Genomic DNA, 14,448 nt, shown 5'->3' on the forward strand with positions numbered 1-14,448 from the left:
ACCCACAGCCTCGGGACTTAGAGACTGTGTTTCTCGGAAGAGAAAATGTAAGCAGAGGTAGAGTACATTAGAAAGTTAAGAGGCAGAGCCCCAATTCAAAACCAGGACGGGCCATCCCAAAGCCCTGCTCTCTCTACTACTCCATGTTGTATCCAAATCCTGCTCTCCTCCCAGCCCCTAGAGAAATTACTTTTCTCTGTCTCTTCCTGTTTTTGTCCCATCTCAGCCTACTCCTGAAACAATACAAAACCAGATTCACGTTTCTCAGCCACAAGTGTTTCCAGTTATACAGTTATTTTCTTGGAAATTGATGAATGGATTTTAAAAATCTGATTACATACAACAGTATACTCAAAACATCCTTACTAATTGCTTTCTGGAGCTGAAACTGATATATCAACATGCTCCCTAATCAACTTAGCAAATTAGCACTTACTGGGTTTAATATTTTAAAAGCATAGCTTTCTATTCAAATTAATAAATGGTCCACAATCACGTTTGGGGACAGAGTATTACTCTTTCTCTGTGCTAACTCTATAATTGCAACCAAAGTGTCTTTTCCATGTTCAGTCTGGTGAGACACTTTCAATTACAACATGGACAGACATACCAAAGTTATGAGATTATTGTGGGATAAATCACAGACCTCTGACATTGCTACATAAATTATTGAAGAAATGTGGGGGAAAGGAGAGGAATGAAAACAAATATGGCACCATTTTATTATTGCTCATGGTGAAGAATTTTGCCACCCTACAAGCATTTCATAAAAATGTCAAGCACTAAGAATAGGGTTGCACTAAAAAGACAAGAAAATAGATTAAATTCAAACAATACTCAAAGGACAAAAAAAAAAAAAGTGTAGATGAAGTAATTTTAAAGTACTTATGATTTTCTGTAAGTCAAAAGCATCAAATACTTTACTAGATGCTTGGGAAACACATATTTAGTGAGGTTTCTAGAGGAGGGAAGAAAAGGCTAAACCAAAGTGTATACCAGATATGATGGGGTGATGGGGCACAGGTTGCCATGTTCCAGTTTACGCTCTGTAGAACCAGTGACCCATGTCCTTGTGTCCTTCCTGAGGGCTCATGCTACAGCCTCTAAGGATGGAGGATAGGGTAAGGTGGGTGGGGAGGAGAAGCCCAGTTGATCCTTCCCTGCTACCAATGATCTAGAGTCACGAGTGGTAAAACAATAAACTGAAAGGCTGAGGATCCACAACAAAAGATTCAGAGAAATACTTTAGACTCTCAGCATTTGCACTCCTCAATAGAGACATTCTACATCCATTTCCAAACTCGAGTCATTCAGCAAGGACTAGAATTTTTGAAAAAGCTCAACTTATACTTTATTTGTTTGGTGGGGGTGGGGAGGGTGAGTAGCACAGAGAATGAAAGGTCTGAAGAACTTCAGTTACAGCTTTCCACTTCCCTCCGTTAAACGGGTAGAATTTGCTTTTTGTGGTCTAGTTGGAAGAAGCTACAATGATGATTTTCATTCATTCACTCTTCCTTCATTCATTCAATGATAATAAAAATTTCTAAGAATCTGTTCAACATTCCATTTACATAAAAAGGAAACTAGTAATTTCTTCTTTCATTACTGCCAGTAATATACACATTCCCAAAGAGATACTTACCTACTACTTCCAAGGTTGTTGTGACATTTGCTGATCCAAAAGTATTATTGGCATAACACATGAACACTCCAGAATCATTAACTCTTGCTGAGCTGATAGTCAACGTTTCCTGACGTACAAAATTGAAGTCACCATGATGCCAGCTATTACTCTTTACCTGTGCTTTAGTTTGCTGGTTTCAGGAGAGAAAAAGAAATCAAAGATTACCATAAAATTTATATTCAGGATCTTTCCTAGATAAGTTAAAAATAGCAGAATTAACTTCTTCATATTAGCATTCATTATAACACTACTTAAGTAAGAGTAATAAAGCATCATGACAAGTCTGTCATTGGAACACTTCACATTACAGGATTATATTGAAAGATAGTCATTAATGATTGGGAAAACATGAAAATTCATTTCTTAATAACCATAGCATACATAATTCCAAATTCTCTATAGCACTAAGTATTTAACAGTGCCAAAATTACTGCAGAATACTGATATTTTACAATGAGTCAGCATACTTATATTGGTATTTCCTATTATATATTTTTCTATTCTATATTACAGTGATTGAAAGAAACACATTGCTAATAATAATCATTTCTATTTTATTAACATGTTTACTATTTTTATGAATAAAAAGAGAATCGCAATGTCTATAACTAACTTGGAAATTCACCCTACAGTTTTTACCAAGCAGAATTTTGGCAATTCTCAAGGGGAGTTCCAAGATATATAATACACATAAAACCAAGTCCCAAACTATTTAAACATCAGCTGCAGAGAAAAGGTAGTGAATTTACCCCAGTGATATCACTATCCCACTCTTATTTCAAGACATGGAGAGGTTTCTTGTATGGAAAATGTCATGGGAAAAAAACATAATATAAACTATAGACGTTCTCTGAAAAGATTAAAAGAAGTAGCATATAGCTTTTTGCCTTTTCCAAATTTTCTGAAATGTGACACATTCCCTATAACAATGGAAAAAACAACAACAACAACAACTGAAAAAAAGAAAGCAAACAGGAGCTGATATTGACATGGGACTAGATCAAGGGTGGTTGGTTGGCCAGGCCACGATGAGCCTATTAGCCTTAGACCATCCTGACGGCTCTGTAAATCAGAACAACCCTCTGGAAAGCAACTTAGCAGCATGTTCATACCCCTCATCACTCCAGCAAATTTCAGGGAAATAACAAAAAACTAAAGTTCTAAAAGCTTTACTACTGTGAAAACTAGGATATGAACTAAATGTATACCAGGTAAGCAAAATTATGAATATGTGAAAACATGAAGATATTCATATTACTTAAAAAACATAAATTAAGTGTAACTTAAAATGGCAACCATGTGATAACACTTATGCATGGGGACAGAAAGAAAAGAAATACCAAAACAAAAACAAACAAAGAAAATGAAAAAACGAGCCATATAGCATTTATAAAGACTAGCCATATGGGAGCACTGAGTACTTAAAATGAAATAGTTCAAACTCAGTTGTGTCTAAAATATAAAATATGTCCCAAATATCTAAGACTTAATGTGAAGAAACAATGCAAAATTTCCATTAATAATTTTATGTTAATTACATAAAATATTTTCAGTATATTGGGTTGAAGTATATTATTAAAACCAACTTTACCTTTTTTTACCCTTTGTCATGTGCCTCCTAGAAAATTTAGAATTACACGGGAGGCTCACATTGTATTTCCACTGCACTACTATATACAATGGTGGGATTATATCTATTTTTCTTTCTGTTATTATAGTTTTTGGAAAATTTTTACAATAAAATAAGCACAAAGAAAAGCTGAATGCCAAAGTTTAATGTTTTGAAATAATAAGAAGAGAAGCTGTTTTGTTGACTGTGAGAGCCTGGACAAGTCAAGGATACCCTAGATTTTTGTTTCTAGAAGAGAAGGAGAGAAAAAGGTCTTTAAAGGACTCTGCAGTTAGGAGCACTATATAGATTTAAAAATACTCCTTCCAAGAGTCTTCTAATCATTAATTGGCAGACATCTGCCACTTCAGTGCATAAGATCAACTGTTAAGAAGCTGCAGCAGCAAAGTGAAGTGACATTTTCTCTAGCCTTTCCCAGTCCATGTCACAGACTTCTCCTCTGCAAAGGTAGTGACAATGGACAGATAACATACACTTCTAGATTCCAGGTATCTTCCTTGTAGTTCTTGCAAGAGCCCAAGAGTATCCAGCAGGGAGCTAAACAGGGACACTGAACACATCAGTGCCAGAAGGAATAGCTTGGTCATAAATGATGCAATATCAACACCTAAACCCAAACACCATGATTTAGGATACTATCAAAGATCATAATCAAAAGCAAGTAAAAATAGGAGGGTTTATAAGCATTAGAAAAGCTAACCAAGGTTCACAAGTGTTAAACAGGCTCCAGAGTCTCTTACATTTTAAAACAAGGCAAGTGTAAAACTCTAAAAGTTTATCCTAAATTTCATTGTGAGTTAAACTTACTTTAAATGGTCAGAATCAAATAGTATGGATTTTGAAGATAATTTAATAGTGCAAACAGTGCTAAGTATTCCAAATTAAGCCAAAGGATATCAATATAAGATTCATAGATGAACCCTGGCAAAGAGCCATGAGCCCCATCTGTAAGTCACACATTACATATTGCTTGCACGTGATTTGGTTTTCCTTAACCCTTGGAGGTGCACACTGGGATTTCCCCAAAGAGCTCCCAGTGTCAGTGGATTAATTGGGAATGGCATGCAGGGCTCCTGGGAAAAACGGTTCAGAACAAAGCTGCCTGGGGCAATTTAATTTCTCATCTCAGAAAGGCTAATTTTGAAGTTATACCGAAGCTCAGATACACACAGTCTAAACTGTTCTCTCATCTGAAATCAAGAATTATAGAAAGCCAATTAATACAGGATTGTGTTCTGTAAGGTTAGCCAAAGATCCATACATAAGCTATTGTTTTTTATTAAATTATGTGATATGGAAACTAAAACTCATTCTCTGAACCATTGGTTTGAAAGAATAAGTCTACAGGACAATCCATTCTTCCAGTCAATGGCAGGCTTCATTTAGCAAGGTATCATCCATCACAGGTCTACATGAATACCATCATAATGCTTTGCATTATGTTAATCACCATGGTTACTTATTTAGCAAAGAATTCTTTTAAAAGGCATGAAATTGCCATTGTTGAATACAGGGCATGAGGAGGAAGAAAAGAAAGAGAAGGAAGAGAAAAATACATCATTTCTTTTTGTCCAGTGTAATGCATACACGTGTACTTAAGAAAAATCACCATGATAGCTAATTAACTAGATGGCCAAGATTATTATTTTTTAAATTACTGAAAACCCAGTTAATAAAAATTGTAAACAAAATATTAGGGAAATTAGACACTTTGAAGACCTTGCTATTAATGTATTTCAAGAGAAAAAACTTCAAATATAACTTGCTAAAAATTTAATTTTAAGGTCTTCCTAACACAGTAATCTGACAATATGGTAGGCATTCAATATACATTTGTCAAATAAATGAGAACTTAAACATGGCCAAATGTTTCAGATTAACAATAACCATTTTATTAATAGCAACTAAAACAAATAGAAAACCATTAGCAACTTGATCTCAGGTAACCAGCCTCAAAGGAGGAAACCAGATCTATACAAAAAGAAACCCATCTCTCAAATGGATAAGCCATTTTGTGGGAAGGGAAGACCTTTCTGGTTAATATCCAAGAAAAATTATTCTTTTTAATTATGCAAAGAAAAAATATTGGCAACTTTTTCCAACATTTTAAATAATCTGATAATCCATCCTGAATAGTAAGAGCTTTAAAAATCAAGATATTTATGCAGTTAACCATTAATTGTGCTTTTTAAATTCTCTATTTAAAGTCATTCAAAGAAACAGCATGAAGGAATTACATCATTCTGAAGTTCTGAGACTTTCCTAAAACAAATTTACAAAATGGCATTTACTTGTTACCAATAATGAGTGTACACATCCACATATGGCGTTACAAAAGGAGAAAATATGCATCTCAGCACACTCCCTGACAGTTCCACCTGAGACAGACACACCAGCTGAGCCACCCCCCCAGGACAATTAATAGACTTCAAAAAAAAAAAAAAAATGTGGCTATCTTCCGCAGAGAGAGAATGATATATTGAGAAAAATGAAGGAAACAATTCACTCACCTGGCTGTTTTCCTTTATCCACAGTGAGTCCACGGAACTAGACACATCTTTTATCAAGCACATCACTGTAAACTCTTCCCCTTCCTTAAGAAGATAGCTTGCTTTGGACACGGACACAACCGGGACAGCTCTGATGGCTAGAATAAAAGACACGCAGCCCTCAAGTAATTCATCCTACCGAAAACTGGACATTTTGTCCTCAAATGCACACAGCTTATTTTCGCATCTTTTAAGTAAACTCTAAAGTATGGTACTAATAATCTATATTACTGGCACGTCTGAAGACATCAGCAATTACATCAGACATCCTTCAGGTTAATTCATTAATACTGAGTGAAAAAAAAAAGAAATGTCTACTTTGAGTCCTGGCTGGTGTGGCTCAGTGGATTGAGCACCGGACTGCGAAGCAAAGGGTCGCCGGTTCCATTCCCAGTCAGGGTACATGCCAGGGTTGTGGGCGCAGGGGGGCGTGCCAGAGGCAACCACACATTAGTATTACTCTCCCTCTCTTCCCTTCTAAAATTAAATAAAATATTTTTTTTTAAAAAAAGAAAGGAATGTCTACTTTGAGATTACAACGCTCCCGGATGATGTTATTTCGAAACAGGTAGAAGCCCTGGCAGAGTGAAGCAGCTATAATCTTCATTTTACACAACCTTGATGGTTTCATGAGGACATGACCTACAACTAATTATATCCTTCTAACCAAAGAACCACCTTTCCCATGTGTTGTAAAAATAGTATCTTACTAGTTTCTGAAAACCCTAGGTCTTAAATAATCAAATTTTTCTTCCTTCCATTAAGCATACTTTTTCAAAAGTCTTAAAAACTATCCAATAGGTGAGTACCAACTGGTGTTGAATGAGATGATCTCTGAGATACAAAATATAGATATCTCCCTGCTACTAAAATAGTCTACATAATGCCACAATAATAATAAGGTCCATATTCAGTTGTGAGTAGTTTGGGAATGCATTAAAATTAAATATCTAAAGAGAAAGTTGACTCATATATCAATACTAAATCAAGGAGTGAATAATCTGTATGCTAGTATTTTCAAACAGTGTAACTAAGGCTTCCCAATGGGTTTCTCTTGGAAGAACACTTCATGCAATTATGAAACTCTGACCATCCCAGTATGGTCTAAAGGCCAGTCTATGATAGACACACCCAGCTGAAGGCAGTCATGGGCTGGTCCTATGGGGTTGAGACTGGGAAATAAAAAAGTCCCAAGCAGCTGACATTATTTTGAAGTTGGGGGAACTGAAGAGCCAGCCGCCTGATTGACTATAAGATGGACCACTGAAAAGAGAGAAGTCATCTTTAGATCAACAGATGCTTTGACTACCAGAAGAAAGGAATAAAGGGCCCATACCTGCCCTCACTTTCAGGGTGAATTTCTTCGACAGCACTGACTTGCCCTTCCTGTCCGCAGAGCAGTGCAAGCAGAGCCGATGATACTCGCGCTTCACTTTTCTGATGGTGATACCAGCCTTGGGATCAGCGACAAACGTCAAGTCCTTGGGAAGAGGTTTCCCCTCGCACCCCTTAAGGGAGTAATTGGTCACTTCTGGGTCGGTAAGAGGACAGCGGACCAGTGTGTCATTGCCTTCTTTCCCATACAAGGGAAGTTCCATAAGGAAAAGTTTTGCAGGATCTATAGCATATCAAAAAGCAGTGGTTTGAATGGCTGGTCACAGACAATGAAGACTTTTAAAAGATCGAAAATGTTACCTTTCATAACAATCCCCAGTGGTTCAAATGGCTGCTGACTTTTTTCTTTGCAGGCAGAAGTAGAATTTATCCACATAGTATTAACAAGCATCAGGCCCTAAGCTTGAACCATTATACATTTTATATACTTCATTTAATTCTCAAAATACCCCTAGGTGATGGACACAATCACTATCCCCATTTTATAGATGAAGAAACTGAAAAAAAGCAATATGACGTGGCCCAGAAATGGCTGGGCAGAAATCAAACCCAGTTCTGACTGATACCACAATGTGCAAAACTGAGAATATCGTATTACAACCATCACTCTTTTTCTGCAACAGGTAATACTTCAAGGAGCATGGGCCAAGAATAAGCTGATACCTGTTAGGGTCAGGGAAAGGTGTCCTTCCTCTAACCCCTCTGGTGGGCCCTTTCCAGAGTTCCCAGTCTCCAGGACCTTACAGCTTCTGAACTGAATCTAGAAAACAATCGGCAGGCCGCCCAGCACGAGTAACATGTGAGCCTCACACTATTCAAATTCTTTAAAAGCTAAGTTAAATATAACTTCTAGAAATCAAATAATTTCAAATGCACAAGGGAAGTTTATGAGTTTCAGGAATACTTTATCATCTAAACTAGAACCCTTTGAGTGAAAGGGGGTACGATGAATAATTATAACAGGACAACAAACCTGGACTGGGCAAGACTCAGGGAAACTGGGACCCCGCATAAGCAAAGCCAAGCCTCATTCTGTACATACAATATGCTGCCACCTTTACTGCATACAGAAAATACAGATACATGGTCAGGCAGGCCAACAGATTACATTTAAATTTTGTTTTTTTTGTTCATCTTCTTCATCTGAAAATTAGGTGCTCCGTAAAAATCAAATAACATAATTCAAATATAATTTTGACCAATTTTTAAAGAGTTTCCAAAATGAATTAGGTACCTCCCTGCCTTACATATATCATTTGAATAAATTACTTCATGATGGGTGAACAATTGTCCAAAGCTGGAGTGAGTTATTTTTCCATCTACTCTTTTTCAGTCGCTTGAGTCTAACCCCTACAACAATGCCCCGATTTCCTACATTGCTGTAACATAGATTATGTAAGTATCCAGACACCTTAAGTCAGTAATAATTAAGTATAGTTCTAAGTTATTGAGGATGATTTCCCCTATAAAGAAAATTTGTGACTTCTGTGAGATTGCTTTGACTAATTCAGTAGTTTTGCCCTTTTAGTCAGTTGTCTACCCATCCTATTAATAAGCAGAATGATCCTTATTACCAACTAGAAAGTACAGAGTACCTCTGTCAAAGAACAGCACACAGGTTGGCTCAACAATTATGGAACCATATCCAGAGACTAAGCTGTGGCCTATCGATGTGTATTTCTTTTCAGCTACCCAACTAGGAAAGGACAACATACAAACTAAGGAGAGGCAAAGTCAATTTCATGGCAACCTTTACAGCAAACATGTGAGTCAACCTTATTAACCCTGATGAAGCTAGAATGTGCATAATTCTGTCTCCCTAATAACAATTAAGTAAAGAAGACAGAGCAAGTAACCTTATCAAATGTTGCAGTGAGGAACTGAGACCCTTGACGTTGTTGAGGTCTACAATCTGGGATAAATTTATTCCTTATTCTTCCACGATACCATAGATGAGGCCTCCTACTCAGGCCTGTGTCAATGACAGCCTCTGTCCAGGTAGAGTCCAGGACTAGAAGTGGGCCTGTACTTCTCTTTATAACCTGGCTGTATCTCTTAAGCTTCGCGTGTTTCAGTTTTTACACCAACAAAATGGTACTCCTCTCCCCCCGCCCCCAGAAAACCTCCTCTTGACAAAGATATTAGAAGCACAGAGGAATCACTGAATTTATCACAGGCAACGAGTTATAGAAATCCAAATACTATATTTTTCTTTTGTTTCTAACAGGTCACAGTTTTTTAAATGAATCAACTGACATCTATTAAGAACCTAGGAAGGACATGGGGTAGTTTGCTGAGTTTTTGTTTTGTTTTGTTTTTTTGTTTTTTTAATTTTATTCCCTAAAAGTGGGTCAGGCCTTTTGAAGTGTTGGTCTGTTTAGGCCTTTAGAGACCTTTAGTTCCCTGAAGCATTTTTTATTAAGTGGGAGTATCTGAGATCTCAAGGCATTAAAATGCAGCCTTCCCAAAGGGCCTAATTTATTCACAGGGTTTACCCAGAGCACCAGGACAAGCGGTCTAAACCATATTGTAATCTCATTAGGAAGAGTGTCATAGCCTTGCAGACCTTCAGCTAGAATCATACCCAAAGCTGCTATGTATCAAAAGATGGAGAAACTAACAAAGAAAAATTTGTTTTAGGCTTTCTAGACCCAGCCAGTTATATTTTACCTATGGCTTAATCCTCTATACATCATCCATAATTAAGAACAGGATATTAAGTTCTCTGAAGCAAAGCATCAAAGAAAGCTGAACATTTACCTCTAACAAACACATAAATGGAACTGCTTAAGCCGCCCTCATTGGTGCACGTGTAATTGCCTGTATTGGTGGCCTCTGCTTTCTCCGTGATCCATTCACTGTGTGTTTTCTCACTCAGTTGACTCAGGGTCTCAAAAGTCCATTTGACAAATCCTGGATCGGTGCATGACAGCCTAATCTCGTCGCCAACACTGACTATTAACTCTGATTTTGCTGGCTGGATGGATGGTGGAGACAGTTCCCCTGGACTCACAGATGGTTGAGAAGAGCCTGCCAAGAAAAATGAGAATCGTGTTGAATATGATCTTTTTCCTTGGTGAAATAAAGCATTTCTTCCAATATTGATTTCCATCTTCTGTGTACTCTACAATAAAAATAGGACAAAGCTGCCCTGCTATTTATAGTTCAAAAAGAGTTCTGTTTAAAGTTGCTTAAGTTCATCTAGAACATTAAGTTATTTTCTGCAACTCTCAATTAATCCTGAGGGTCACACTTGGTGTGCAATCCAAGACATGCTGGATGCCCTGGGCTTCTCTGGGTTAAACATATAGCTGGGTCAAGTTTGCTTTCTGAATCTGGGCCATTGCAATGATACTGACATGCTGACTCCTGGCTTAAAAACAGCAAAAACAAAATGTCACACTATTAAATAAAAAACAACAACTATTGGCCTGTCACCCTTTTGGCAAAATGCACAGGACCATGCCATAGCATGGCTTTTTCTTAAAGGTTTGTAAATTTGGTTATTTCTATGGAGTTCTCCTTACACTACAATATTCATCAAAAGAAGAACTGTTTGAGTTTCAAACAATAAGGCAGAAAATAAAAATCCCTTTGTCAAGATCAGACCACAAGCTATTTCATGGCCAATGTTGTGTTGCAGCCTGACCAACCTAATGCCTAAACTGGTTTCCTGGGTAGGAAACTAGTTTAAAGATGGACACTTCACACTGTGAATATTAAACTGAACCTTAGAAAATTCACAGCAGCCAATTCACTCTATCATTCATGCATCTATTGCATGAATGCAAACATCTATTCATTAATTACGATCTTATGATTTGCAGAGGCATCGTCCAAGGTGCTGGAGAAAATCCATGTAAGTGTGACATGTGGTTCTCACACATGGGCCTTACTCCAGAGCTCCGACACACTGCTCAAGTATCAGACAGAATAAGTGAAATGTAGTTACAAGATTCAGGTTTAAGCTGAAGAAAAAGTAAGAGATGGGCTCGACCATGACAATATCAAGAAGAGGAGGAAGAGAATGCAGCATGAGAAAAGGGCTGCTTTCTTTAGAGCTATAACAAAACCAGCCTGATGGAAATGGGATTCCCTTGTGGAGACTATATGAGGGAAGACTAAGCAGGCTAAGTAAGATGGAACTAGATCATCCAGAGCCCTGAACATCTGGTATAAACACATGCGATGTACCACAGAGACCAGGTGAAGGCACCACAGGTTTCTCAGTAGATAAATGACATGCACAGTGAGATACCAGAGATCAGCTCGATTCAAGGAGATCAGCGAAAAGCTCTGGTCCTCAGGGAGGCAAAAAAGCAGTAAGAATCTACATTAAGGATTTGAGACTAAAGAGGAAGAGGAAATACACTGTCAGAGGAAGAACACGTTAATGGTTATAGGTTACAGTGCAGTTAAAAATACAAAATGTCAGGCCCTGGCTGCTGTGGCTCAGTGGATTGAGTGTCGGCCTGCAAACCAAGTGTCTCTGGTTCGATTCCCAGTCAGGGCACATGACTAGGTCGCATGTCAGGTCCCCAGTTGAGGGTGCGTGAGAGGCAACCACACAGTGATGTTTCTCTCCCTCTCTTTCTCCTTTCCCTTCTCTCTAAAATAAATAAATAAATAAATAAATAGAATTGTAAAAAAAAATACAAAATGTTGAGTCATGGATGACCTGGATGAGGGAGAGAGAACAAAAGGTCCCTGGGTGAGGTGGGCTGGGGCAAGAGGAAAACAGAATTCCCCAGGGGGCTCGTGTGCAGAGTATATATGTCCCCTCCACACGCATACAAGGCTGGAGACAAGAACTGACCTGAGTTCTGAAGGAGGAGTAAAAGCCATCCAAGCCAGGTGGAGAAAGGGGCTAGTGGCAAGCAAAGGCAGAAGGAGGAAGCCATACCAAGAAACGCTCTACAAGTTCAGGATGGCTGGGGTTGGATGACAAGAGAGACACAGTCAGAAGAGACTGGGATAGGACTGCTGCCCCAGGTACTACTGGGCAGATGGACTTCTTACCTCTACGAACTGAAATTTAGATGGTGGAGGCAGAGCAATGTGTGAAGTTAAAAAACTGGGACCAATCTTAGAGAGCTCTTCCAGCCAAGACAATAAGACAATGCAGGAAAGAGTGAAGGGAGACTTAACACACACACACACACACACACACACACACACACACACCCTACCTACCCACCCACCCACCCACAGAGAGAAAGAGGAAAGGCTAAATGTGCAAGGAAGACAACAGATCAGAGGTTTCAAAAAGAAGGTAGGCATGTCCCAGGGCAGATGCTGAACAAGATCAAAGAGAATGAACATAAACAAAAACCCCTAAGTTTGATTAGAAAGAGACCCATAGGAAATCCAAGAGTACAATTTCAGATGAGTGGGAATTTCTGTTTGCTCCAAGGCGAAAGGCTGCAAGGGTAGACCTCTCCTTGGAGAACTAGAACAAGAGAAAACAGAAACAGATCTATAGTCAAAGGAATTTAATACTGAAAGAAAATCAGTTTTGACACTTGAAGGTAAAAGGAAGAGTCCATGGAAAGGGACAGACAGAATATGCTCTAAAGGGCTGAAATTGTCTCCTGCAGGTGTCTACAGACCAGTCTCAATCCCAGTTTGTTATGCAGACAAATATTTCATCTGTGTGCTTTTCAACCATGGCATCAATTGTACCCGTGATGTCAAGCAAAGTACACACCAGATCAGAAGACACCCAGCAGCCTTGATTCTTAGAAGATAAGGTGAATTATAACCATCAAAGGTTATTAAGCACCAACAACATGAGAAGTGCTCTAGACGAGACTATCTGTGCCCAGTAGTCTCAGCATCTAAATGGAACAGCCAGAATATGGAAATGAAGTGGTTGGGATTATTTTCAAAGTCATATAGAGTATTAAACAATGAAAACAGGCACAGCAGTAAACCAAGACATTATTATTTCAATGATTTATCCCCTTTAAAATGGGAGTAGTTCCAAGTGATTATGAGTAATGTTGACAGTAAATTCAATACAAAAATTCTTAAAGAATTTATATCACAAATATTTCAATCAATTCAATCTTCTCACGACTGGATCCTAAGGACATTATGTAGATACTGCAATCCAGGTGAATAAATGCTGCTGACTTCTGGAGACCTGTCATGCCAATGTAGGCAAGGTCTAGCTGTGTGACTTAAGGCAGACCATTCGACCTCTCTGTGTCCAAGTTTCCACATCTGAGAAATGATGACAAAAATAGCTTCATCTCTTGGGAGTTCTTATGGGAATCAAATGAAGCAAATACATGCAAGGAGCTTAACACAGGATTGAGCAGTTTTGAATAAATCCTGACTATTATCGAGAAGCATTAAAGCGCACTGGGTAAGAGCTGGGCTCTTGAATTAAGATTCTAATTTGCATTCTGGCTCTCCACTCACTAAGTATGTAATCCTTAGGCAAGTTACTAATCAATTCTGCCTCGGTTTCCTCATCTATAAATTATGGGCAGTAATAGCACCTATTTCATTAGGCTGTTATGTAAAGCACTCAGAACTGTGCTTGGGCACATAGGAAACACAAAATTAATATTAGAACACAATTATTCTAAAAACAGAACCTCTTAACACCCCTCCAATCAGTCCTGACTTACTCACTTTTTATGGCTGTACATGGTTTTACCATTTCTCAAATGGGTTCCTGCCCAACTTCTCCATTCCTGGGCAGCAAATCCTAGCAATCTTCCCATTAAAATCTCTACTACATACTCCTGCTACCCCACCCCAGACCATTCACTGACCACCTCACAGAGAGGTAATATCCTCTCCTGAAAGGTCTCCATGACTCCAGCCTCTGCTCTCGCCACCACCAACTCATCGTACTTCACAACCCTGAGATCCATTGGCTGAAAACACTATCTTTTTTTCAACAACCCCACTCTCAGTCTCAAAAACCCTAACAGAGACAGCAGCTAACACTGACGCCAGGTATAGCTTACGAAGCACTTTCATGGGATTCATTTCTAGCTGATCCAACCTGCCTCTCTAATAAGAGAGGCCCTTAGGCTGGCTGACTAAGGGTCTTGCAAACATTCCTGATCCTTGGCATGCTCATTTTTCTGCCTGTGCCCCAGGACATGCCTACTCTACCAATTCACCTCCCTGTCAGGTAGAAGACCCAGTCTTCATGAATGTTGCTCCCTTCC

The 14,448-nt window shown here is 38.6% G+C and overlaps 1 protein-coding gene across 2 annotated transcripts in view; it reads right to left on the reverse strand.

Moving 5' to 3' along the window:
* Positions 1 to 14,448, reverse strand: part of KIT (KIT proto-oncogene, receptor tyrosine kinase) — an 81,564-nt gene that overhangs the window by 36,620 nt on the left and 30,496 nt on the right. For both annotated transcript variants that reach the window (XM_090266861.1, XM_090266860.1), the window contains exons 2-5: positions 10,019 to 10,288; positions 7,200 to 7,481; positions 5,825 to 5,961; positions 1,643 to 1,814 (exon numbers count right to left, since the gene is read on the reverse strand). In XM_090266861.1, the coding sequence (XP_090122987.1) occupies positions 1,643 to 1,814; positions 5,825 to 5,961; positions 7,200 to 7,481; positions 10,019 to 10,288 (861 nt within the window). The remainder of the gene's footprint in view (positions 1 to 1,642; positions 1,815 to 5,824; positions 5,962 to 7,199; positions 7,482 to 10,018; positions 10,289 to 14,448) is intronic.

This window comes from Furipterus horrens, unplaced genomic scaffold, assembly GCF_987537825.1.
Source record: "Furipterus horrens unplaced genomic scaffold, mFurHor1.1.pri manual_scaffold_2, whole genome shotgun sequence".
Lineage (NCBI taxonomy): Eukaryota > Metazoa > Chordata > Mammalia > Chiroptera > Furipteridae > Furipterus > Furipterus horrens.